This window comes from Mustela putorius, unplaced genomic scaffold, assembly GCF_011764305.1.
Source record: "Mustela putorius furo isolate JIRA1106 unplaced genomic scaffold, ASM1176430v1.1 tig00001118_pilon_pilon_pilon, whole genome shotgun sequence".
In the NCBI taxonomy this organism is placed as follows: Eukaryota; Metazoa; Chordata; class Mammalia; order Carnivora; family Mustelidae; genus Mustela; species Mustela putorius.
Window position 1 is genome coordinate 1331043 of NW_025421577.1, and position 25145 is coordinate 1356187.

General features: G+C 40.4%; 1 protein-coding gene across 7 annotated transcripts in view; it reads left to right on the forward strand.

Annotated features, from left to right (window-relative positions):
- Positions 1–25145, forward strand: part of RYR2 (ryanodine receptor 2) — a 738653-nt gene that overhangs the window by 575178 nt on the left and 138330 nt on the right. For all 7 annotated transcript variants that reach the window (XM_045087357.1, XM_045087359.1, XM_045087360.1 and 4 more), the window contains 5 exons: positions 2861–2984; positions 3468–3583; positions 7767–7831; positions 8649–8770; positions 14941–14990. In XM_045087357.1, the coding sequence (XP_044943292.1) occupies positions 2861–2984; positions 3468–3583; positions 7767–7831; positions 8649–8770; positions 14941–14990 (477 nt within the window). The remainder of the gene's footprint in view (positions 1–2860; positions 2985–3467; positions 3584–7766; positions 7832–8648; positions 8771–14940; positions 14991–25145) is intronic.

The window sequence follows — 25145 nt, forward strand, 5'->3', positions numbered from 1 at the left end:
CTCTCTCATCGTTATTTATTCTGTATTGGTCTGCGAACATGTTTGTGTGTGTGTGTGCACGTGCACACCTCTCACTACTTCCTACATGGATTTCTTTCCCTCACAGAGAATGTAACTATCTCCAGGTCAGGACCACAAATTATGTTACTTTTGTCATATTTACTGTACAGTTCTAGGCATCAGAAATTCTGTCTCTTACTTATTGGCATAAATAAAAATATATGGGAGAGAGTTTTGAAGGGCAGGGTATTTCAGGGCTAAAACTAGGTGATGTTGCAGGTTGGGACCAGGCATCAAACAGTAGAGAACAGAGTAGCACAAATTAGAATCAGTCATGGAAATGAACAGAGAGGATTCCTTACACCACAATTGCCTGCTGGGCCTGTTTTTCTAGAAGCCTTCCATGAATTTTTGTTAAATGAATGGCCAGACGTTTGGTTGGCTGACAGATGGATGGATGGATGGACGGCTGATTCACAGCGGCACAGAGTTTTGCTTAGTGGGATTCTTGAAGAGACATCATCCAAGTGACTAGTCAACAAAATTCCTATTTTTCATGCGGGCAGATGACATGAAAAAAATATGTTCTCTTTTTTTCCCAAGTAGCTTTCAATCACTACGGCTTCGTCAGTTTCTGAGGCAGCTCTTAGGGATCCCACAGTCAGTGGAGTTTTGAAAGCAGTCCACCTGGAAGCGAGACACCCAGATCGCAGCGGGCAGCTGGCACTGGTCCAGATTCAGACTGCATGGCTGGGAGACAGGCCTGGGTGCGCCAGGCTACGGGGCAGGGTGGTGATACGAGTCCGCAGAACCTTTAATCATTCTTCTTACTCCTTGTAATCCTCCCCCTTTGAAGGAGAAAGTGAGTGGTTGAGGACCAAAACAGCAAAACCAGGAGAAAAGGTGTTAGAATATACAGTGCTGGGTCTTGACTTTAAGTTGTTAAGAATAACAAAGGTGAGAGATGAGGCTTGAGGAAGAAGATAAGCGGATGCTGTGAACAGCTTTAGGAAAGAAATGACTTGAGTCTTTTCTCAAATTTGTTCCCTCCTCTGGGGACATTGACCCCAACCTGTATCCTGACCGTGCTGCTTCTCTTCCGAGATCTGGGTTGGCACGGAGGAGGTGCCTGTCTTGGTCCCTATGTCTTCGTGCCTGGGGGGGGGGGGGGCGGGAGGGGAAGGACGGAGGAGAGAACTGGCGAGCACAGGAAGTCAGGAACAAGGAGGCAGCTAGAAACAGAAGGTCATTTACGATCTGTCATACACCTAGACACCTAAAAAAAATCCACTCAGCAGCTGCGCACTATAGTTTCCAACCCATCCGGGGCTTTTTATTTTCTCTCCTACCCTCTCCCTCTCCCTCCTTGAGTATCTGGTATAGGTATCTGACCCCCAAATCATTGTGGTTGCCAAATTAATATAATTTTCTGGGAATAAAGGACTAAGTGAATTAGTGGAGTTCAAAATAGGAGATGATTGCAGGATGATCGAATTAGATGCTTGATTTATACATTTTTTTCCGTAAAACATCCCATTACATTTTTGATTACAGTAGAAGTCAAATCTGTTCTCAGTGTGCTTAATAACATATTCTGTGTCCTTCTTGCTGTTCACCGAATGCTGGTTTCTGTTGTTTTCTGACAATTGCATTATAGTCAATACTGTTCCTACCAAACTATAAAATGAATGACAGATCCTTAATGTATGTAGTGTTCCTTATTTAGCTGAGGCCGGTCCCTTTGCATTTATGATCCTATACTGCCACCTAGTGGTGACAAGGCTCAGCGCGTGATTCCATGGCACGTTCTCCTTTGCGGTTTTGATGGCTTCTTTCATGTGTCGGGCAGATTCATTGTTTATGATTGTTTAAGTGGCTTCTGGCCACATCATATTGGACGCTGATCTAATAGGCTTCACGTTGTCCTCACAATTCAAGCCAAATATTTAAGTATTTTTTTCTGGAGTTCCCATTAGCAGCTTGGTTTCGGGAAATTTCAGCATCCCATTGAAAATACATTCCCTTATGTGTTTTATCAATGTTATATCTGGGGCACACCACTCGTCAGATCTTTGTATCTGGAATTACCCTGCGATTTCTGAAACGTTCATAAACCTTACAAAGACTTTTACAAAATCTGTAATTTTATAGAGACATTTTTCATTATTAATTCTTAAAAATTTTCAATATTTTCTAAATCTAAAAGGAATGCTCTTTTGTATTTTTCACTAAAATAGGTAAACTAGAAACCTAGATGCTTGTCAGAACTTTTAATTAGTCAAGTATGTATGCTGCTCTTGGGAGGTATTTAAGACAGATTAGCTTTAAAATTAGCAGATAAGTATAGGTTTTGTGTGGAATGTGTGACTTTAAAGTACTGCTTGTTCGGGGAGGTGTACTAAAAATTCCATATTTGAGACATTTTTTTTTTTCTGTTCTGTCTCTCAGGGGTGGGAAGTGAAGCCTATCCCTTGAAACATGCCTTGTAATTTCACTAGCTCACGCTGTGTGTGTTTTGGTGTGTTTACACACTCCACATCCAGAGCTCATTTGGATGGAGAGGGGAATGTGGCTGCTTCTCCCTTCCCCTGTGATTGCACATGTCATCGACAGGTGATACCACAAATATCTCGTGTCCATATTTTAATTGCCTCTTAGAAGGCATATGTGCAGCCCTTTTTTGAGTGGATTTCCTAAATTAATCAGAGCATTAAAGGCACTGGAAAGGCAAGAGCCTTATACAACCTGTATATACTCCGTGTCTAATAGGAAGATACCAGAAGTTCTGTACCCTGGTCCTATCACGTTTTGGAGTATTTTCTAATTGCAATGCTATGTTCTTGTCTGGGCATGCTCTCAGGAGGTGGAAACCATCCCCTGCTGGTACCCTATGATACGCTGACAGCCAAAGAGAAGGCCAAGGATAGGGAAAAAGCACAGGACATCCTCAAGTTCTTGCAGATCAATGGCTACGCCGTATCCAGGTAAAAGCATACCTACCATTACGTGTTCTTGTTACAAAGACTGAGTTTTTAACTGTCGCCATCAGATTTAATGCTGAAAATGATTCTGTGATCCGTTTGAACCTTACAGCTACTATTTAGTATCTCCAAAATAAACACATCAGAAACATTAATGCCCTTGGCTCTTGGCCACATGATTGGTTCCTTTCACGGCTTAGGTGAAATCCCATCCATCTTTTAGGCACAAATTTTCAACAAAAATGACCCTCTGTTTCTCTAAAGGTGACTTTTTTGGCATAATAATAGAGTTATTCTCTAGAGGTTTTTTTTTAATCAGATGCAAAGTATTCCTTATAAATTGAATCTCACTTCTGCCTATAGCTGCAAGGATATTAGATCATTCTCCATTTTTTATATATTCCATATGTACATTTTAGCAAAAAAGACTACCTCCCAATAGTCTTTGTAGGAACTAATTTCCATATTTTATTTTTGCTACCCTAGGGGATTCAAAGACCTGGAATTGGACACACCGTCCATTGAGAAACGATTTGCTTATAGCTTCCTTCAGCAACTCATTCGCTACGTCGATGAAGCCCATCAGTATATCCTGGAGTTTGGTAGGTACCGTCGTCCCGTTACTAAGGGTCCGGTGTCTGTTACTCTTCATGTTGACAGCATCGCGGGTTCAGATGGCAGGCTGCCAGACTGTTTTTGGTGTGTTCCCGGGCAGTATAAACGCTGTCTACCCATCCTATTACTAAACAGAGTCTAACAGTCAGTAGGCAAACACGTTCTTAGGGATCGGTAAATTTAGAAACCTTAAAAAAAAAAAAAAGAACATACCATTCTTTTCTCCTTATACTGTTTATTGGCATTGATTTTTTTTTTAATTTTTGAAAGACACTGTGGATGGACATCAGAATTGAAGATAGAGCTAAATCTTTCCTTATGAAATTAATGGCCATGCTCTTGAAAAAGCTGAAACTGTGGATCCCCAGACTTTCTAGGCAATGTGAAGGCCTTGAGTTTAGCCTTCGTAGGGACACACATTTATGGTAGAGTGTCTGCAATGCAGAGCACTTTGCCATCCTGTCAAAGTACAATGGAACAGCTCCTCCCCATGTGGCCCCATGCTCCCACAGTATGAAGAGAATTCCTTGTTTCATTTTTTTATCTTTTTGAAGTGTTTATTTATTTATTAGAGAGAGGGGGTTGGAACATGAGCTGGAGGAGGGGAGAAGTAGACTCCCCACTGAGCAGGGAGCCTGACACAGGACTTGATCCCAGGACTCTGAGACCATGGCCTGAGCCAAACGCAGATGCTTAACTGACTAAGCCACCCAGGCACCTGGGGAACTCCTTGTTTTTATCTTAGATTCAGAACGGATTTTCAATACAGCCTCCTCTCACATCTTATTTCAGGATTGTCCTCCCGCACCACTGACTTAAAATTTGAGTTGTTAATTACTGAGCTTCATGTCAATCACTTTCTAGCCCCTGGTTAGTATTAAGGTAGAAGGATTAAGGATTAAGATGGCCCCTTTGGAAAAACCAGCGTCTTCTGGTCATTATCTTTTTATTTTGTTTTTCATTTTTTTTTTCTATTTTTATTTTTGTTTTTTTAATCCTCATTCTTTCTGCTTTTCAATACTTCTCCTCAGGGCCCATAGTCCTAGAGCCTTTAGCAATAAATATATCCTCCACAAACCCATCCTGACCAAGGAATCTTTTTGTTACTGTTTTCTTAGAATTTAGGTCTTCGTTTTTGGCATGTTAGATTAAAGTTCATCGAAATTCGGGCTTTGGTATTTTCTTGTTCCTCGTCTCCCGATCATCCCTAATGGGATGAAAAAGATTTTCCAGTTGAATACTATTCTCTTAAAGAGCCTCCTAATTTCTCAGCCTGCTCCTTATCTGTAGCCAAGTGCTGTACTTTGGATTTCTTTCTTTCTTTTTTTTTTTTTTTAAAGATTTTGTTTATTTATTTGACAGACAGAGATCACAAGTAGGCAGAGAGGCAGGCAGAGAAAGAGAGGTGGAAGCAGGCCCCTCCTGAGCAGAGAACCCGATGCGGGCTCGATCCCAGGACCCCAGGATCATGACCCGAGCCGAAGGCAGAGGCTTTAACCCACTGAGCCACCCAGGCGCCCCTGTACTTTGGATTTCTTAACTGTCTTTTTCACAAAAGCCAACTGTGCAAACTAATTTATAATATGTAATCTCTCTGTAGCTCATGCAATAATTTTTTAAAAATACAATTTATGAGTCACCCTGAAAAGTAGAAAATCTGCCTCAATTAATGAGATTTTCTGATTTTTTTAAAAATGAGGACATGATGAATTTTGGAAGTCTGTGATGAGGGAGCATGAGGCTGGCTGAAGACAAAGCAAAAGCTGGCGCCTTGCACACCCCCCTCCATCCGCTTCCCCCCCTGTCCTATGTGTAGCATCCCTCAGGCAGCCCTGACTGCCATGAACAATAAGCAAATAGTTAACTTGCAGAGCTCACAATCCTGCTAGACAGGAGTCTCCCTTGGCTTACAAATGTCCTAAATCTCACTAACAAAGACGATTGATAGCAGGATTGTGACACCCCACCAAAAAGTCTCCCAACTATCTTAAATGTTAATGGCTGGTCTAAAGACAACATTGATCAAGCGGCAAGGGCAAGGCCTCTGGCAGGCCTGGGACATCCTGGCACCTTGTAGGCCCTCTTTAGCATATGAAAACTCCACTGACACCTCCCTTCCCCTCACCTTCCCCCAACCGCAGGGTACATAACCTGCCATCCCTCACAACCCGGGGCAGCTGCAGCTCTTCCTGCCCCCGGGTGCTGTCATCAAGAATTCTTTCTTGGTCATCGGCTCCAGACCTCAGCCCACCGAACCTCACCTAGGTTCTAGAACTTCATCATTTGTGCATATAGCTAAATACTGAAATTTCTCAAACACATTGAAAAGTATCTGATATGAGTAGTAGCCCAAATGCAGTCTTCTTTTTGTCAAGAGGGAAGAAGGAAAGCAAAATCAGGGTTCTAAGAAAAACTTTTTTTTTCTTTTTTTAACCCTGCTTGGGTAACAGAAACAAAAATGTGGTGGATACATGTGTTTGGGCTTTATCCACGTTGTACACAAGTTTCTGAATAAGCCCCTGTTTGTGCAGAGGGAGTGGTGAGACCCTGGCTGCAAATTCACCCACTTAGTGCATTTCTTTCTTTCCACAGGATAGAGAGTCTTCTAAACCTAGTGCTGGGGGAAAAGTGAGGCTAGCTCAATGTAGATCCCAAGAAATTCAGGGCTCCCCGCCCCCCTGACATGTTCCTTTTACAGTTGGATATGACCAAGAACTCTGTTAGAGGAGCAGAGTTGGGATTGTTTACATTTATTTTAATTTTAATTTTTCATTGTCACTGCCAATGAAACTTCTATCATGCCTTCTTTTATCTTTAAATTTACTGCCTTTGCAACATATTTGAGGCTAATGGCCATAGTAAGAAAGCACATATCCCTTTTTCTGATTTTTGTATTATATCTAGATTATATTCTCTCCATCAGGAGTTTGCGCATTATCATTTTTGTAAAAATGTATAATGTTAAAAGGAAAGATGTTTCCTATTTAGTTCCTTGAAATGCTAGCATCTTTAGCTATGTGCAAAACTGTCTTGACATAGTTTATATGAGAAAGCCCCTTAAATGGATCCGGCCATTTTACTAATATTCTTGAGAGAGATTGAATTTAAAAGCATACAAAAATGAAATCTGTGAATATAAAAAAGGCACAATTTTCTTTTACTCATTCACGTGAAGAGCATTATTCTGATATTAGAAAATATTACTTAAATTTCCTAAGACTTTTCCCCAACTCCTGTCTCAGATTTAATGAAACATATCTCAAATTGCTTTTATTTCTATTTACCAAATAACTTTTTCTGGCAGAAGTCAGTTTGATTCTTATAAAATAAGGAAGCTCTGCTTATAAATTTTACTAAAACTTTATATTCAGTTTTTGAAACCTTTTGCTCTCTGGTGTGATCTGCGTATCATCTTGGTTATTATGCCTTTTGTTACCTCCTCTGTATGCAGGAACTGTCTTCTGTATGCATGAAGAAGGTGCCAAAGGCCACTTCCAAGCTAAATGCATGAGGGCAATCAGTTCTTAACCTCAAAATCATTTTCTAAACCCTGGGGAAAACTGGGATGTCTTTGCTTTGCTTATGGAAATTATCTAGTGACATAAGTGAACTTCCTTCTTTCTGAGCAGCATGTTAATTTTCCCATCTAATATTATGGTCGTGATCCTCCCTCCCACCCCAGGCTGGCTTCCTGTAGCTTTTTAATTGGTATAGTAATATTGTAACTCTGGGTCACAGCAAGAAGTAACTGCCTTTACTAGGGGCCAGGGTTAAAATGTCACCAATTTTGTTTCCTTAGTTTCTACTCTCTGCCTACTGCCCTGAGCTTCTTTCCTACTGAGAGAAGATGTGGGATTTCTACTTTTTTCCACTTGTCCCCTACACGTGTGTCACGAAGATTGTAATGCTAAACCAGCGTGTGTGCTCTTTTATCCCCATGTATGGGCTAGCCTCGATGAATTTTTTTTTTGGGTTTGGATATTTTTTTAAAATCCTTTTGAAAAATTACTATCCTGCTTGGTGAAATTAGCCTTGATATTTTGGATGCCTTTCTGTGTTTGGTTTACCGGGATAACACATCAAGCAGCATGTTCTAAATGTTGCATTTTAGGTGAATATCTTGTAATGTTTGAAGTCAGACATGTTCCTAACAACTCTTACTGTCTACAGATGGTGGCAGCAGAAGCAAAGGAGAACATTTCCCTTATGAACAAGAAATCAAGTTCTTCGCTAAAGTACAGTATACAATCCATTTTGGTTTTGCTTCAGTATGTTTGCTTACAAAATATACTCTCTAGATCTTTGCCTCTTTCCAGAGTGTACTGGTCTACAAATACAAATTCTACAAGTAAATATTCTCTGGCACAGAAATAAGTGCTTCTGAATCATGTCGGATAAATTTGTTGCGAGGATACTTGGTCATACTTGAACTCACTCTTCTTCCTGCCATAATTCTCAGATCCCTTTCATCTCTGTGGAGTCTAATTCAAAGCTCCCCTTTTGGGGCCTTTTATCCAATGACGGAGAAGAAAAATACCTACTTCTTAAGATGCGATGGTTGTAATGATTTAAAAATGTATGAGCATTTCTTTTCTAAAGAGGAAAAGCATTTGTCCATTTATAAATTATAAAATTCACAAGCTTTACATTATAAGAAGCTTTACAATATAATCTTTATTCTGGGACCTACGTCTTACCTACGTCTTCCTCATTTTGCAGATGGGGAAGCTGAAGATGAGAGAGGATAAGCTGTTTCTCTCTCAACTATATCCATTTTTAGTATTCACTCCATTTAATAAGAATGTATCAATAATCTGCCCTTGGCCTGGCTCATTCATCGACTTTCTCTCAGCCAGGAAGGGAAGGAGACAAGGCGTTGCAGGTTCTCCATCTTGGATTCATTCACTTACACGGGTCAGACTACATCCCAGGGATCATACTCACGGCGCGCGTGGCTACAGACAGTGGGATCCTGCAGAGGGTGGATGGAACTCAGGTTGCTCCAGAGCCTCAGCCCACTGTGTAGATCTGTTCTCTTTTCCTTTCTTTCAGGTTGTTCTTCCCTTAATTGATCAGTATTTCAAAAACCATCGTTTATACTTCTTGTCTGCCGCAAGTCGACCTCTTTGTTCTGGAGGACAAGCATCAAACAAGGAGAAAGAAATGGTGACTAGGTAAACAGCTCCATAAAATAAAGACTTGTTGAGTGAAATGTATTTGAGTTGGGGAGAGAGCCGCAGGGGACCTTGAAATGGGAGCACGCGGGGTGGGGTGCCTTCCCCTCCCCCCCCTCCCCCCAATGGCCCCCCACTCCTGCCCCCAGCTTCCTGACCTCTGCTGCCCTTTGGAATCAAACACTCTGAGGAGGATGCTCTCTGCAAGTTAATGTGTGTGTTCTAAATGTTGAGTTGTCCTCTATTTTGCTACTAAATAGAACGCAGAATAGAAGGAATATGGCACCCAGTACTGAATCCACGAGTACAGACATCACTGGATTAGTATTTGACATCAGTGGTGCTTTTCACGTTACCTCCTTTAAAATTTCTCCGAATCTAATATTTTTGCACCAATTTTGAAAAATACAGGGATTTTTCTGGATACCAAAACCCCATTTACCGAAATTATCTTTTCCGATGTTTGTTTGAAAATAACGACCATTTGTGGAAGAAAATGACATGAAAATACATACTTGCCAAAGATTTCCCCTCATACCACTCAAGCTGGCATCTTAGCAAGGCTTTCTCTTTTCTCTTTGAACCCCAAGTGCTCCTTGCAGATTGATTTGTAGTTCTGCTGGGCTTTCGAGTCTGATTTTTCAAACTTCTGGCAAAATTTAGTACTTGTGAGAGTCAATTACTCAGTAGATCTATTTCTGGATTATCAAATTGCACAGGAGTCCACACCCAGGTTTTAGATTATGTTTGAAAACAAATTTCTATGAAAGTGAGTAACCTAGACAAAGAATACAAGCTTTCCTTGGATTTGAACTTGACTTTAATAGTCTGTGGTGTCATGTGATGTAAGATTGCAACTAGGTGAAAATTAACCCCAAACATCTTCAAATAATGATCTTCCTCTGAAGTTGGTTAAAGTGATTATAGTTAAGGAAACAGAGAATCCATCCTTTGGCGCACTTTGTTTCCACCCACCTTGTTACCCAGAGGAGTGAGGGGCTACTTTCCAATGTGAATCCCCTCCCCTGTCTCCCTTTGGCAGGGTCTTCTTTCCTCTTACCCCAGGAGAGAGAGGCCCATCCCTCTGCATTTCACAGGCTCACCATCCCCAGGGGACTGGGAACATCTAGGGATCTAGAAGTACCAGGGCATCAAGTTACCTTTAAATGCCCTGCAGCCCATACTGCAAAGTCTCCTCACTACCAACCCCCCACCACCCAAGACTTTTGTAACAGCAGCTTTGTTCCCAGAGTTGTTGTTGATGAAGATGCCACTCAATTACATACACCAAGATACAGTGCAGTAAGAGAATGGAGGAAAAAAAAAATTACGCCAACTCTAGTCTTCCTCTCTCCTGTGTCATGTTTTATCTCCATTAAGTTTTTTTCTTTAAACTGTTCCCTGACCTCAGAAGTAACTAATTTTTCTTTGCCAGCTCTCCCTCAGAATAAACCGGAAGAGCATTGCTACTCCGTGCCAGCTCAGTTAATGTGGTTTGGGGCCTGAGATACCCCCTTTTCATTATTAACACCGCACCAGAATGTTTTCTATAATATCATCTTCAATTTCTCTTCACCTCCTGAAAAAGGGTTAGCAAATTCTTCTTTTCCCATTACCGTTTCCAAAAGAGAAATCTGTCTAAAATTCCAGCATACAGGACTGAGACATACACTAATAGGAGTAGCTTAATTTCATCACAGCACCTGTGCACCAAACATAGATAGAATTTAAGCTCAGAAATTCTGAAATGAAAAAATGAATTAAGGTAATGATAAATTATGGCACATGCAAAATGCTGCGCAGTCACTAAAACTAAGTATAGAAATATGTAATAACTTATGACAATGAGTATTTAAAAAGTAAAATATATGTTTAAATAGTAAAGATCCAGAGTTTTTAAAAATCTAAATTTGTATGTGTGGAAAAATACTGGTAGGGAAGAAACTTGATTTTAATAATGTTTTCTTTGGGGCTAGTATAGCAGATTTTTTTTCTTACTAGTTTTGTATATTTTTAAAGGTTTTAAAACGAAAAGCCTTTTATAATCATAAAAATGTGTCTTAAAACAACCCAAATCACCATGAAACTAACAAAAACCAACTAAAAATTTTGTTTGACGTGTTAAAATGAAATCACTGAGAACTACAAATGTATGATTTACTGCTTCAGTTAAATATTACCTCAGTGAATATAATAGGTTAAAAAAAAAAAAAAAAGAGGACAAAATAGAACAAAAAATACTGGCCCTACCATGGTGGATAAGCAGTCATGCCTTCATACACAGGTTGAACCTGAAGTGATCGTTTTAATTTTTATTTTAACAGTTGTGTGTAGTGGTATAGCTGCGTGGGTCTAAGTTAACTTGCACGTTTAAGAATGGGTTGTTTTCATCGGATGTTAGATGCTTCTTGGCTCTAGACATTGTGTATTGAGCATTTTATATGATCAAGTCCGTGAAAAAGGGTAAAGTGTGGCCTCTGCACTTTGGGAGTGTACCTGGTAATAGCTGGGTATGTGAGTGGAAATCCAATTCTAGAAGAGAGCCATGCAGTGCTGTGGGATTCGTAGTTAAGTGAGGCCACATTGGATGGGTATGGACAGACTAGAGATATGAAAAAGCCATGATAATTTATAATTGGTCTTAAAGAACATGCAGGTCGTAGATTCAGAAGGGGGGCTATTTTCTTCATGCAGATAACAACATAGAGAGTATAGAATGTAGTAATTTAGGGTCAGCATGAGTTATGTAGATTACTTACGGAATACTGTAATTGATATTGACTGCCAGGACAAGGCATCTTCTTCCTTTTTCCTTTTCAATGTTTATACTTAGTCTTTTTTACTTGATTCTTCAGCCCTAGGAAGCCATTAGGATACAGGGCAGTCTGACAGCAAAAGCAGGATGGAGAAGTGTCAGCTAGCTAGGAGGCCATTGATAGTGGTGCAGGCTGTTAAGCTAGAACTGCTTCCTCAGATAGGTGGTTCCACCACTGATTCATTCAGCACATATTTCTGAAAGTCTGCCATGTGCAAGGTGCTGTCCTGGGTTGAGGATAAACAGGCACGTACAACAATGTGCTTCCTAACTCCAGAGCACAGCTGAGTACCTGCTTCCATGGAGAGCAAAGGTCCGGGAATATAGGAGATACACATGCAGAGTGGGGCTGAAAGTGGGAAGCATGGACAAGAGAAAATCACAGGACAAGGCAATGAGTCCTATGGAAGGTAGGAAGAAGGAGGTCAACATGGTGCTGGAGTTTCGATGCTGAGTGGTTGGAACAATATTGGTGGTGATAGCAAAAAGAAATGACCAGAGAACTGGTTTTGAGAAGAAGATGTTAAATTTGGTTAGGCAGTCATTGAGGTATGTAAGTCGTAGCAAGTCATTCAGCTGGAGGTGCCCAGCAGAAAGTTGGAAATGAGTGTTTGGTGTTGGTGGAGAGACCAGAGCAAGAAATGACATATTGGGAGTTTGTACCCATGTGATGCTCCAGGTCCTGAAAACAGATGAAGGGGGAGTGGAAAGAGAAGCAAAAAGGTCTGAATAGCAAAACTTGGAGAATTATTCCATGTGAAGGGTTTTCAGAAACGGGTTCTTGAAGAACATGGAGAGTGATTACTTAGAGAAGAGGGGGGAATGCATTGCTGTAAAACGGAATTTAGAGTTTCCCAGATTGAAATTGTTGATGATGCCATGTACCACAGAGAGCTCTTCAGGACGGAGGTTGAAAAGCTGTTATGAGATTTGCTGATTGGCAGGTACTGTGACTATCTAGGGAGCTTTTCAGTAGAGCAGTGAAGTGAAAAGCAAAATGACAAAGCAAGGCATCAAAGCCAAGGAGGTGTAGATACATTATGAATTCTTAAGAATGTTAGCAATGGTGGCATATACGGAAAGGGAATAACAGCATTAGGGAAAATATTTTTGGAGGAAACATAGGCCAAAACTTATAATAATGAAACCTTATAGTCCATATAGAAACTACACTCTGAAAGTGATGGCACAGGAGGGACAAAAGATATAATTTGTCTTCTGGGTGGATTTGGCTTTCTACATATATTTATTTCCTTCCAGTAGCATGCTGGCTACTGATAAGAAACAATCAAAGTTAAGAAGCAATTTTTACTATAAGAAGTCATTTTTCTCAGACTGTCAGACATTCAGTATCTCGAAAGAATGGGATACAGAGCTGTTCTGTTTTCCATCACAGCAAAATGTCCTAGGTCTGGACGAATTGGGTTAAAACATAATCCTAGTGTCATAAATTCAACATTATCTCCAAATGTTTCATGCAGATCCCAGAGAGTCTCAGTACGAGGTGTAGAAGATGTCCCTTAAAATAGGTTGGTATACACATAGGGCTCCAAAATGGGTACAGCTCTGAGAAGTCACCACTCTCTTCAGATGGAGACAGACCTTTGTTGGGTTGGCATGCATAAGTCTCGGTGGTTGAGGGCCCCTGGAGAAAGATGTTTTTGGTTTATTGTCTTTTTTTTTTCCCCTGTCACTATATAGCCCATAAAGCAGCTCAGGAGGCTGATAGCCCATTTTAAATTCCAGTATCTCCTTGAGCAGATCATTGATTTCAAAACCTTTTAGAATAGCTAGGAGATTTCTCGAGACCTCAGATTCACTTAGACATTTGTCGATGAATGTTCTCTTGGAAAAGCTATACAGTGCTCTGTATAATTAATTTTCATTCTTACCTTATTGGCATAGTTACTGAAATGAGAAATGGTAGCCAAAACTTCCTGTTGAGAAAGTCAGTATCACCGATGTGATTCTCTGGTCTCCTTTCTCCCGTCCTGCCCCAAGCACATGACTCCTTTTTTTTCCCCATGGCATAGCGTGTCTCCCCAGACCTGGCAAGTGTATGTCCGCACACTGCTATTCATGGGAGGGCTTGGCAAGACGGAATGGGACAGTCAGGATAGAGCTGTTGCCATTATTGGGACAGTTAGGCTAGGTGTGGGTAGCTTTGTACAAATGGGTCATCAAGGCTAAAGGTGTCTACAGAGCCTGTGCTCTCTGAGCTCAGGAGTGTGTGGGGACATGGGAGACTATCATCAGTTGGAGTACAGGAGGAGAGGTGTCGTGGTAGAGATTTGCAAATGGCCGCTGGGAGAGCCTAGAAGGGGGACTCTTTCAGCTTGGGCTGGGAGTAGAGAAGAAGCTAGGTGTTCACAAAGGCCTGTTGGGGGATGCCTGGGTGGCTCAGTTGGTTAAGCAAAGGCCTGCTGGAGTGGACTTGTCTGGTATTGGATCCTGAGGGATGCATAGAAAGGCATGTAGCAGGGAAGTGAGTGAAGGGTATTCCCGAGAAGACTTGTAAGGAGCCTACCACATTGTGGCCTGGTGGCAAGCCAGGTCCCTCGCGGGTCTTGCCCTGGTTCTGGGGTTTAATGTGAGAGTTCATACCTGTGCTATCATGCTAAATGCTGAATACAAGCCACCTTTCCTTAGAATTTCCCACTACTGAACTGGGTCTAGAGATAAGAAACAAGCTCAACGCAAGCCTGAGCACTGAGATCCCAGTTACCCCATCTGTAGTGCTCGTCAGTTGTCCCAATCCTGTCTCCCCTTCACTGTGTTCAAATTCACTGGATGCTTTGGTATGTGCGCAAGGGGTTTGTGGTCAAGGCTGGAAAAGAAGAAAAGTTCAAATGATAAACATCCTGAAACTTACAAGTAACATTTTACGCCCAAAGCTCCGAGCTTCTGGTTTTAAGTAATGTCCATAACAACGATGACAAAAATTCTAGAATTCCAGTGGTATATTCGGGCAGATAACATTTGTTCCCCTTGCGGTGTTTGAGTAGTTATATTCTTGTGGAGTTCATATAGATGGCTTTTATATTAATTAGCTTTGCTTCCAAATTTTTTTTTGTTTCTTTACTTATAATATGTGCTTTTTTAACCATGTTTGTTAAAGATATGCACTCAGAGATTCTTTCTTTAATACCTTTACTCCACATTCTGCTCCGAGAATTGATTCTTTCTGCGTGACATCATGTTGCTTTTTCCTGCTCATATATCAGCTGTTTATTTTTCTTTCTTTTTCTTCTTTTGTTTTAAATTTTATTTTAATTTCTCCCTGTCTTTTCTCCCTTCCCTCCCCCTTCTTCCCCTCTCTCTCTCTCTCTTTTTTTTTTTTTTCTTTTGTCTTCAGCCTATTCTGCAAACTTGGAGTTCTTGTCAGGCATAGGATTTCACTATTTGGTAAGGAGACCCTTGAAATGAATATGAGCATGGCCATCACTTGGTTTCCTTTGCCAGTTTTGCACTGTGTCGGGTGCGGCTCTGTTGCATGAATGCATGTTTGCACGGCTGCATGTGTGGTCCTCATAGGTCCTAAGGTAAGATAAGGTCCTCGAGGTTCTTCATCGGTAGCATTATCTGCGGTGAAATTGAAGACGGTAACTTCTTCGTGCTGGTCCAAAGCCCCTTTGAAAATCAAAAGTTTTTGTTAGGAAAAATAAAATGAATGCAAGTGGCAGCTTCTGCCCTATTTTATTTCAAAGGGGTGAAGCAGAACCAGGCCCTCGAATTTGCCTCTTGCCAATAGACGACAGAGTGAGCTGTCATAAATCAAAACATTTTGACTGCACTTATTTATTTTTGTAAAGCTCTTCACTCCAATTGTGCGTGTTGACTGCCTTCCAGACATGGAAGCTTCAGAGAAGAGACAGTAAGGCAAGGGCTCCACTTGGCAAAAGGGACTTTTCGAGTCCATTTTTGTTGGTGTCTGGGAATTCACATAACTGAAGTCCACCGGCTCAAGCGCCTGCTTTTGGACAGCTGTGCAGGGTGGGGGTGGGGGGGTCCCTCCCTTTCCACAGCTTCTCCTCTCTGTGGGGCTGTAGGACTCAAGAGAAGCTGGCAGACTCTCTGTATTCATTTCCTGCATCTGCTTTGATAAACCACAAAAGCCCACTTCAATGCTGTGCACTCTAGGTTGTGAGAAAGTGTTGGGATCATTTTGGTCATAAAATGTTGAGTGTGCTCATACAGATGTTGCAGGTTCAATTCCATTTATAGGAAAAGCTAAGGATTATGTAATTTCTTTAAAAAGCCACAGGGAATGAACTGAGGAATAATATGTGTGTGTGTATATCTTTACACACACACACACACACACACACACACACGCATTGCTTTTAAGTTCTTTCAAGCAGTCTATTTTTTGAGAAATGGTAGTTTCTGGATATAAGCCCTTAAAGCCCTGTTTGATTTCTAATTGTATTAGATCCAATATATGGTGCTCTTAAATTTAGTAATTAAAAGTTCTATTTCATTTAAATTGCCCGAGTTTTTGCATTAATGTTTCAGTTATCCCAAATTACTGGGCAGATTATCTTTAAGATAATTTCTAGTTGACCTTTGTTTGACTTCTCTTCAACATAGAAAAATTTCTGTGAACATCGTGCAGACAGAATCGTTCTGTGCTCTTCAACGTTGTCGTAATAACAGTGGATTCATGGGTCCTCCATTTGTCTTATTCTGTGTCATTCTGATGGGGACCCCGTCCTCAAGTGCAGTATTTGCCTTCTCACTGATGAGCATAGTAATAGTCTGTTGTGCTGTTTCTGACTTCGTACCTATTTCAAATTCTTGCTTTTCTATATTTCACTATAATTTTCTTTAAAAAAATTTTTGAGGTACTCCATATATAGAACAAAGTACATGAATCTTCAAGTAACTTAATGATGTAGTTTGTTGAAATTTTCCATATATATTTAGATATAGATATAGATATCAAGAAGAATATTACCAGCATCCCAGAAGCCTCCCTTATGCCATTACTCAATTTATAAACTTCTGCAAAGAAACTATATATCTGCAAAGAAACTATATAGACCTCCATTACCATGGGTTAATTTTGCCTATTCTTTAATATCCTATTTTTTTTTAAGGGTCCTATAATTGAAGATAAAGGCGTAGTAAAACTTGTCATACCTCTCAGTATAGACTGAGACTTTAACATTCATTCCATCCCTATGTGATGTTGAATTCCCATTTAAGCATTGTATTTTAAATCCCTTAGCCTTTAAATACTATTACTTTTATTTTTAACAGGAATTTACTGAAGAGCTAATATGTGTCTTCACCTTAGAAGTGTATTTGTCTGTCTTCTTTATATTATTCTAGTCTCTCCTGTTTTTGTTGTTTCAAATTTGCGTTGACATTTGCCTGCACAGTAATACAAATTTCAAGAGGCCTTCCTTAATCAAACATTTTCTAATACAGACGCATTAAATCATTGGAATCTTTGAGGCTCACCCATGTTATCTTCACACTTGACAGTGATAACCTGACTTTAGACACTAATAGGATGTCCTGGAAAAATAAGGGGCTTCGAATCGGAAAACCTAGACATAAGTGCTGTATTTTGGAACTAGCCCAGCTGAATGATTTGATGAGGGACTTGACCTCCTGAACCCTTATTTTTTGTTTTTTCATTTTTAAAGTAGGTTAAAATGACTCCTACTCTTAAAGCTCCGTTGCACATAGCTGATCTAATGTAGGGTAATGAATGCTCAAATGCTGTGGAAATTTGTAACTTTACAGCTTTCAAAGCTAAGGGATCCCTGGTCTTATTTGCCCAGTTTTTATTTAGGTAAATCAGACTACAGACGAACCAGACTAGGGGACTTGGCTATTTAAAGTACCTGCACCATGAAGACTTTATAATTTACCCATTTCCAGTGTGAAATGGAAGTGGTATGCCAAGTGTTTTTTTGGCTTTTTTTTTTTTTTTTTTTTTTTTTTTTAATGTATAGTTCTGCCCTTGTGGATTTCTGGATTTCTGTAAAGAGAGAGACCTAATGATATAGGTGTGGTGGTCTTTTATAGTCCTATTAGTCTCTTATTATTTTTTAAATTTTCTCCCTTCTTTTACATGATATCATTTTTCTGTATTCTGTGGATAACACAATGATGATCAGAATGTTTTTCCCGTACTGACTTAGTTCAGTTGTTTATGACTTCAGCTAAGGGTAAATTAAGACAGTTTAGAGTGGAAGCTAGCAAAGAAATACCTGGGCTTTGTGTCTCATGAACAATGAGCAAAGATGGAGATGTAGGTTACACAGTAACCTTCAACGTATCAGGGAGGTGGGTTTGGAGACATGAGGCAGAACGTTAACATAAACAGAGAAACAAAATACTTGTGGTGAGTTCAGGGTTTGATGAGTAATGGACTACTTATTCCAAGCTGGCTTCCACGTTGTCATTATACCTCCAGACTTCATCCGTAGTTGAAACTTACCTGATTGAAGATTTGCCCAATATGGACTTCTATTTGTGTATATCTTTTACCTTAAAATAGGGCTTAAAATATGTTCTATACACTGAGGCACACTGAGAATTAAAGTGATCAGTCATGTTTTTAATGCTTCATATATTCTTTTTGAGGTGCTTAAACTATTTCATTTTATATTTGAAAAAGGTAAGTTTTTTAAAAAGGGCACAAGCCCCTTTCCCCACAGAACAGTAGTTCTGGAATGTCCCTTCCACTACTTTACAGAAAAAAAATAAGAAATTAATATCTTCATTATACATACAGGCTTTCTGTTTGGATTCTGAGATGCTTGCCAGTGATAGTAAGTTGGTGCACTCTAGTGTTTCAGAAAATTGGTTAGGGCATGGATACGCTCAGGCAAGTTGAAAAGTGGGAAGGATTCCATTGGCCATTTTCAAGGACCCATTGTTGACTAATGGAATATTGCTTTTAATCCCATCATTTTCTCCTGTTTTTGCTAAGTGGCAGTTCTGATTATGAATGTTAAGGCAGTTAGAAAATACAGAAGCCTTCCTGTTCCAGCCCACTGAAGCCCTTCAGTCAGGTTTAGAGGAAGCAGAATCCATACCTAAGCCTCCAACAGGGACAGCAATCTTGCCACGGGTGTCCACATATCAGGGCTTCCTAAGGGCTCTATTTTTATATGCAAAAATAAATCTACTGCCTTAATGACATTCATTTGGCACCTTCATTCAGTAAACACTCACTGTGTTCTGCTGTGTGGGAGGTACTCTTTCAGCTGTGGGGATAGGAAAATGAAGATTCCTACACCTGTCCACTACAGCCAGGCCAATCCAGGTGTCGGTCACCCGTCCTCCTCCGAGAACAAACTGACCATTCTGTCTGCATCCCCTCTTGCTCTTCCAAACCGTGCTCCACAACAGTCCAATCTTCCCTGAACCTGGTGTCTCCTGTCTCACTCCTGAAAATTCAGTGGCTTCCCTTTGCTTGAAAATAAAAGTTCTCAATCTGGCCGCAATATTGTTTCACAAAGTATTCCCCATGTACCAGTCCATCCTCATTTCTTGGCACGTTCTTGCTTGCTCTCGATGGTTCCACCTGAGTGGGCCTCTCTCTGCTTATTGAAAGTGGTATATTCCTTTCTGCACCGGATCTTTGCACGTGCTGTAATTCTTGATTGGAATGGGGTCTAGCAGTCACCTCTCCTGTCCTCCACACCTACCATGGAGTAAGCCGCTCATTCTTGACCTCAACACAAATATTAATCTGTCAGGAAAACCGTCCCCAATCTCCCTAATTTCACTCCCTCCCCTTCTTTTACAACATTCTCACAGCTCCCAGGACCTTTCCTTCATCTCAGTAATGATGTCACCAGATTGACATCTCTCTCTCTCTCTCTTTCTCTCTCACACAAACCTCTCAGCTCACTGAGGGCCTATTCTTGTATCTGGGGTCTGACACATAGTAGGTTTTGTATCAATATCTGATGACTGAATGAGTGAACCAACTAGGTCCTACCCTCAGGAAGCCGATAGTCTAATAGAGAAGAGCAGACACTAAGAACAAGGCAGTAAGAACTCTTGATTTGGAACTTTCTTACATTCATGAGTAAGTGAAATTTTACTTTTTTTTTTTTTTTTTTTTTTTGCTTATGAGGCTACTAAGAAAAATGTAGTATCCAATTATCCCACAATTTATAAGAATCACATTTAAAAATAATTATTCCTTAAGCTGTCTGAGAAAATCCATAGGGCATTTATGCTGAAAAAGTAACACTTAAGTTATGACTTTTCAAACATGATCATTGAACCTGACCTGTAGTGATCATTTGAGCTTCAGGAAGAATTTGAGAAGCCTGGCACAAAGCAGTTGTCCTTTGGAGGCCTATTCTACTTTCCCATTTTCTGGGGAATTTTTAACGTTATTAACGAGATAGCGAATTGTCCAGAGTTACTGGAGAGTTTCCAGATTTGATGGTGTTGAGACTTCTAGGAAGGCCTGGACTCCAGCAAGCGCTCAGTGACATAGTGAGCATAGGACCCCAGAATTTCTTCAGGTTGGACCTCAGGGGCCCTAGACCCATACATGGCCCGTCATAAATTCCATTCCAGTATTAACAGCAGGACTTCATTTAAATACTGTCCTATATTTAAATGAAGCAGTAGTTCTTGTTAAGATGTTGGGTTTTCTCCCACCAGGTGGGGAATGCCTGATTTAAACTGCCACCTAAATCTTAATGTTATGTGTGGAAGCGTTTCAAGAGTAAAGTTACTAATAGATTCGATTCTCTCAGTGGGTGTCTCCCCCTAATTAAGACATTAGTGGGTTAGGTTGATGTTCATTCATCTGTTCTCTGCTCACCCCCAGAACCCACTGAGGTGTTTACAATGAGGACTACTCTCTCCTGTGAAGAGACAGTAGAAAATTAGCTCATGTACGTGTTATCCCTAAGAAGGCTCAGATGGTGCTTACTTTTGTTTCCTAGGACACAGAATGAAAGGAGATTTACCTAAAGTCCTCTGAGTCTCTGAAGATAGTGCATATCTGAGAACTGAACCTGTCGTTACTCTGGGTATCCAGTAGTTCAGTTACGCACAATCTGCTGCTTTCTGATTATTGCTGTCATCACTAGAGGACCATTAAGGTCTTCCCCTAACGTAACATTTCGGTGGCTTGATGACACTATACATGGCAAAGACAAGAATTTCCTGGATTTAACTTGTTTTATATGTTATATAAAAAATAACCTATTTTGGGGTGCCTGGGTGGCTCAGTGGGTTAAGCCTCTGCCTTCAGCTCAGGTCATGATCTCGGGATTCTGGGATTGAGCTCTGCATCAGGCTCTCTGCTTGGCAAGGAGCCTGCTTCCTCCCTCTCTTACTTGTGATCTCTGTCAAATAAATAAATAAAATCTTTAAAAAAAAGAAGCTATTTTTAATAAAACTAAAAAAAAAAACCTATTTCTTACAGAGAGATACATTCGGTCAGCAATACCACAATTAAAACCCTGTAATAAAGATCATATCAGAAAACAGTATTGGAGCAATACAGATGTTTCTTTTCCCTGGACATATCTCTATGAGAGAATGTCCTGATTTTAGAGTAAATAGATAGAATATGTAATTATGTAAATTATATTTTCCATTTAGCTGAAACTTCTCGCCAAGTTAAAGTTTCAGTAATACAGTAATATCTACTACTAATTCAGCAATGCCCCTCGTTATTTCTTTTTTTTTAGTTTTTTTTTTTTTTTTAATTTCTTTGACAGTGAGAGAGGGAACACAAATGGGGGAGTAGGAGAGGGAGAAACAGGCTAACTGTCAAGTGGGGAGACCAATGTGGGGCTCAGTCCCAGGACTCTGGGATCAAGACCTGAGCCGAAGGCAGACAGTTAATGACTGAGCCACCCAGGCACCCCAAACTTTGCTATTTTTATTTCTGAGTTATAATATTGTGTGAGAGTTGGTACAATGATTTTTAAAAACTGGATGCTTGCCATCTGTCGCTCTTAGACTCAGGTATAAGTTACAATTTTAATGATGTACCTTTAATGTTTACACACTGATGCAAACCCTGTCTTAAAGATAAACAGGCCATCCACAGATGTTTACTTAGGTGTGTAGGAGTGATGCAGGTATGCTTGAAGACAAGGGAAGTAGTTTTGACCTTGAAAGTGCGTGAACTGAAAAGTATCAAACGGTTTTTAGTCTAGTCTGAGCTGTGAAGTAATTACATGTAGTTAAATACTTGAAAATGCAATCATCACTTTAAAATGTCACCATCCTGCTACACTTTCACTTGTCTTTCCTGTTCTTACTGATAACATGATTGACATTTCTGGTGAGGTTGATCTGGAAGCCTTAAGGAAGGCAGGATGCAGACAATTCTTATTTTATTTAAAACTCCTGGGCATCTGGGTGGCTCAGTAGGTTAAGCCTCTCCTGTCAGCTCAGGTCATGATCTCAGGGTCCTGGGATCAAGCCCCGCATCAGGATCTCTGCTCAGTGGGGAGCCTGCTTCCCCCTCTCTCTCTGCCTGCCTCTCTGCCTGCTTATGATCTCTGTCTGTAAAATACATAAATAAAATCTTAAAAAAAAACCTCTTACTACAAGATTTATCTCTTCAAGACTAACCATTAGTTGGGCTTTTTCCTTCGCTGATAGAACAGATGCTTTTGTTTGGTCTACGCCACGAAATGTTGAAGATTCTGTTAATACCTTTCCTGTGTTTGTTAGGGTCCTTTCTCCACCATTTTTCTTACTGAGCTGTTGCCATTCAGAGTTATATGGCACTTTCCATGGAGCACAGGGAAATGTGTCGGTTTGCGGAGCTTGCGGCTTGAGAGTCTGCAATCACAGAAATTTCACATTCACCACATGCGTTTCCATCTGACCCGTAGAACTTCCTGGCCACTGGTATGGTTTCCTTGACTTCAAAACCCATAAGATTCCACTGAATGCCTGCTGTGGGCCAGACGCTATCCTAGGGGCCGGCCTACAACAGGGAACAAAAGTTCCACCTCATGAGTGGGGCCCTTACGAAACTCCTCCTTCTTACGAATGGAGGTTTAAAATACCCCAACCACTCTTTTGGAAAGGGGCACAGCCAGGCTCAGGACAAAGTACAAACACTGATCATCTATACGAGGAACCAGCAGACTAGAAAGGAAAGGGAAAAAGAACTGAGTTTGGGTTTTTTTTGTTTGTTTTTGTTTTTTTAAAGATTTTATTTATTTATTTGAAAGAGAGAGATCACAAGTAGTCAGAGAGAGAGGGGGAAGCAGGATCCCTGCTAAGCAGAGATCCTGACACGGGGCTGGATCCCAGGACCCTGAGATCATGACCCGATTTGAAGGCAGAGGCTTAACCCACTGAGCCACCCACGCACCCCAAGAACCATGAGTTTTAGGACCAGATTAAGGGGCCAGCTTCTCTGACTTGGTGCTCAGTAATGGTTGCACGTTGCCCTGTGTCCCGTCTTCCTCCTGGGCCCTTATCTTTCTACTTTTCTACTTGGAAACAGCAGAGGCCCTGAGACCTTTTGTCTTCTGTATTTACTTACATGGTAACTTATTTCATTCAGGCCCACAATTTTTGAAAGTCTCTGTATGCATATCGGTATGCTTATGGTGCTCCAGCTCAGATCTGTTCCCTGTGTCCTGCCTCTCTACCTGAGATCAGCAGGCCCATCACGTTCAACCTGTCCAAGGCATAGCCTGCCACCCCCCGCCCCTCCTCTTCTCTCTCCTTTGCTCCTTTCTGGTGCTCTTTCCACATCGGGAAATCTATCACCATTCACCCAGTTGCTCATACAAGTGGTCACCCAAACAGTCTTGTCATTCGGTATCCTGGACTCCTTCCCCTGTCATCTCACGTTCAGGACATAAGCAAACCTTTAAATAAATTCTGAATTCCATCAGTCGTCTGATTCTAGATGACTCTAGTAGCTTCCTAACTGGCTTCATTTTTGCCCTTCCAGAGTTTTGCACATGGTGAATTAATCCTTTTAAAATATAAATCAGATCCCTTCCTGTTCAAAACCTTAAGAATGTTTCCCTATTGCACTTAGGGGAAAAAAAAAGTTCTTGCACTGGTTTCAGGAGTCTAGAACCTGGCCACTCCCTTCCTCTCCACCTCATAAGTTCCCTTCTTTCCCCCAAATCTTGATCATGCATCAGCCACCTCCACTTTCTTCCCTGGAATACCAGCTTCATTTTCTGCCTCAGACCCTTTGCACATCCTCCCAGATCTATTCACAGTTCCTTCCTTCGTTCAAATCTCTGCTCAGGTACCACCTTCTTAGAAAAGGCTTTGTGGCCACTCACCATATTAGTCTGTCCAGTTGCTCTAATCCCTATTCCCTGATATAGATAAATAGTAATTATATAACATATAATATAAATTATTTAATTATACAGAATTAACATAATCTACAAATATGAAATACTTTCTTTAGTGTAGCCTGATATTACGTTTCCAATTGATTTTTTTTCTTAATATTTTATTACCTGTGTCCCCCATTAAAATGCAAGTACCATGAGAATTCTTTTTCACATATTACTGGGACTTTGAGAATGCCTGGTATTTGACAAGTACCAGTTGAGTGACAAGTTGAGTGAATGAATCATTAAATGCATAATACTTCTATGGACCTCAGTGGAAGCTCTAGGACTGCCACTATGATCAACAACAAGGACATACCAAATTCTGCCTTTCTGCTGATTTTGCCTTTATTATTACCAGAAATTCTGAGACTCAAGGCACAAGATGAATGGAACATTTTACTTAAGAACCCAGAGTCTAGCAATGAATACCTTGTTTTTCCTCCTTATCTGTATCAGATCACTAAACTGGCTTGTCCAGATTCTAGGGTAGTTGTTAATTTTCATGTATATTTAATTCATTTTAGATTTTTTTTTTTTTTTGCACAAGGAGTATAACATTAAGAAATGTTACAAAAACTTATATCCCAATGGAAATTGTTAATTTCTGGACCCAGGAAATGACTATATATTATAAATAGGAAAGTATAAAATGAGGAAGAAACTTATCAGAACGTCTTGTGAGTGGTCCAATTTGTAACTTTGGATTCATCATTTTGTGTATTTGCTCTCATGTATCTTTATCACAAAGTAGGATGGACATAATAATTGTATAATTCATATCTTTGTACTTTCTGATAAAACATGCCAATGAGAGTGGGTGAATTTCATCTGACTTTCAAGAAAAGTCATCCCCATTTCAAATCTCTCATAAGAGGATTTAACTTTTTCAGCCACTGATGCTTTTATTTACCAGACAGTTTACTGGTTCTTCCCACCAAAGACGAAAAACATTCAGGCACATTAATTCATTTTAATGCACTTGGATGGAATCAGAAAGCAGAGACACGTGGGTAATTAAAAGGGAGTGAAACTTATTAGACTTTTAGCCCACCTCCTTTTATAAACATATGAGTTCCCTTGAAAAGTTGACTCACAACTTGACTGAGAAAGAAGACAAGCCAGTATGGGGAGGCGAATATATTTAAGAATTCAGTTAAAACACGTCAGCCTGGCACAATGCTTTGAATGCTTCTTGAGTATGTCAGCTCTTTGATGAGACATGCTTTCT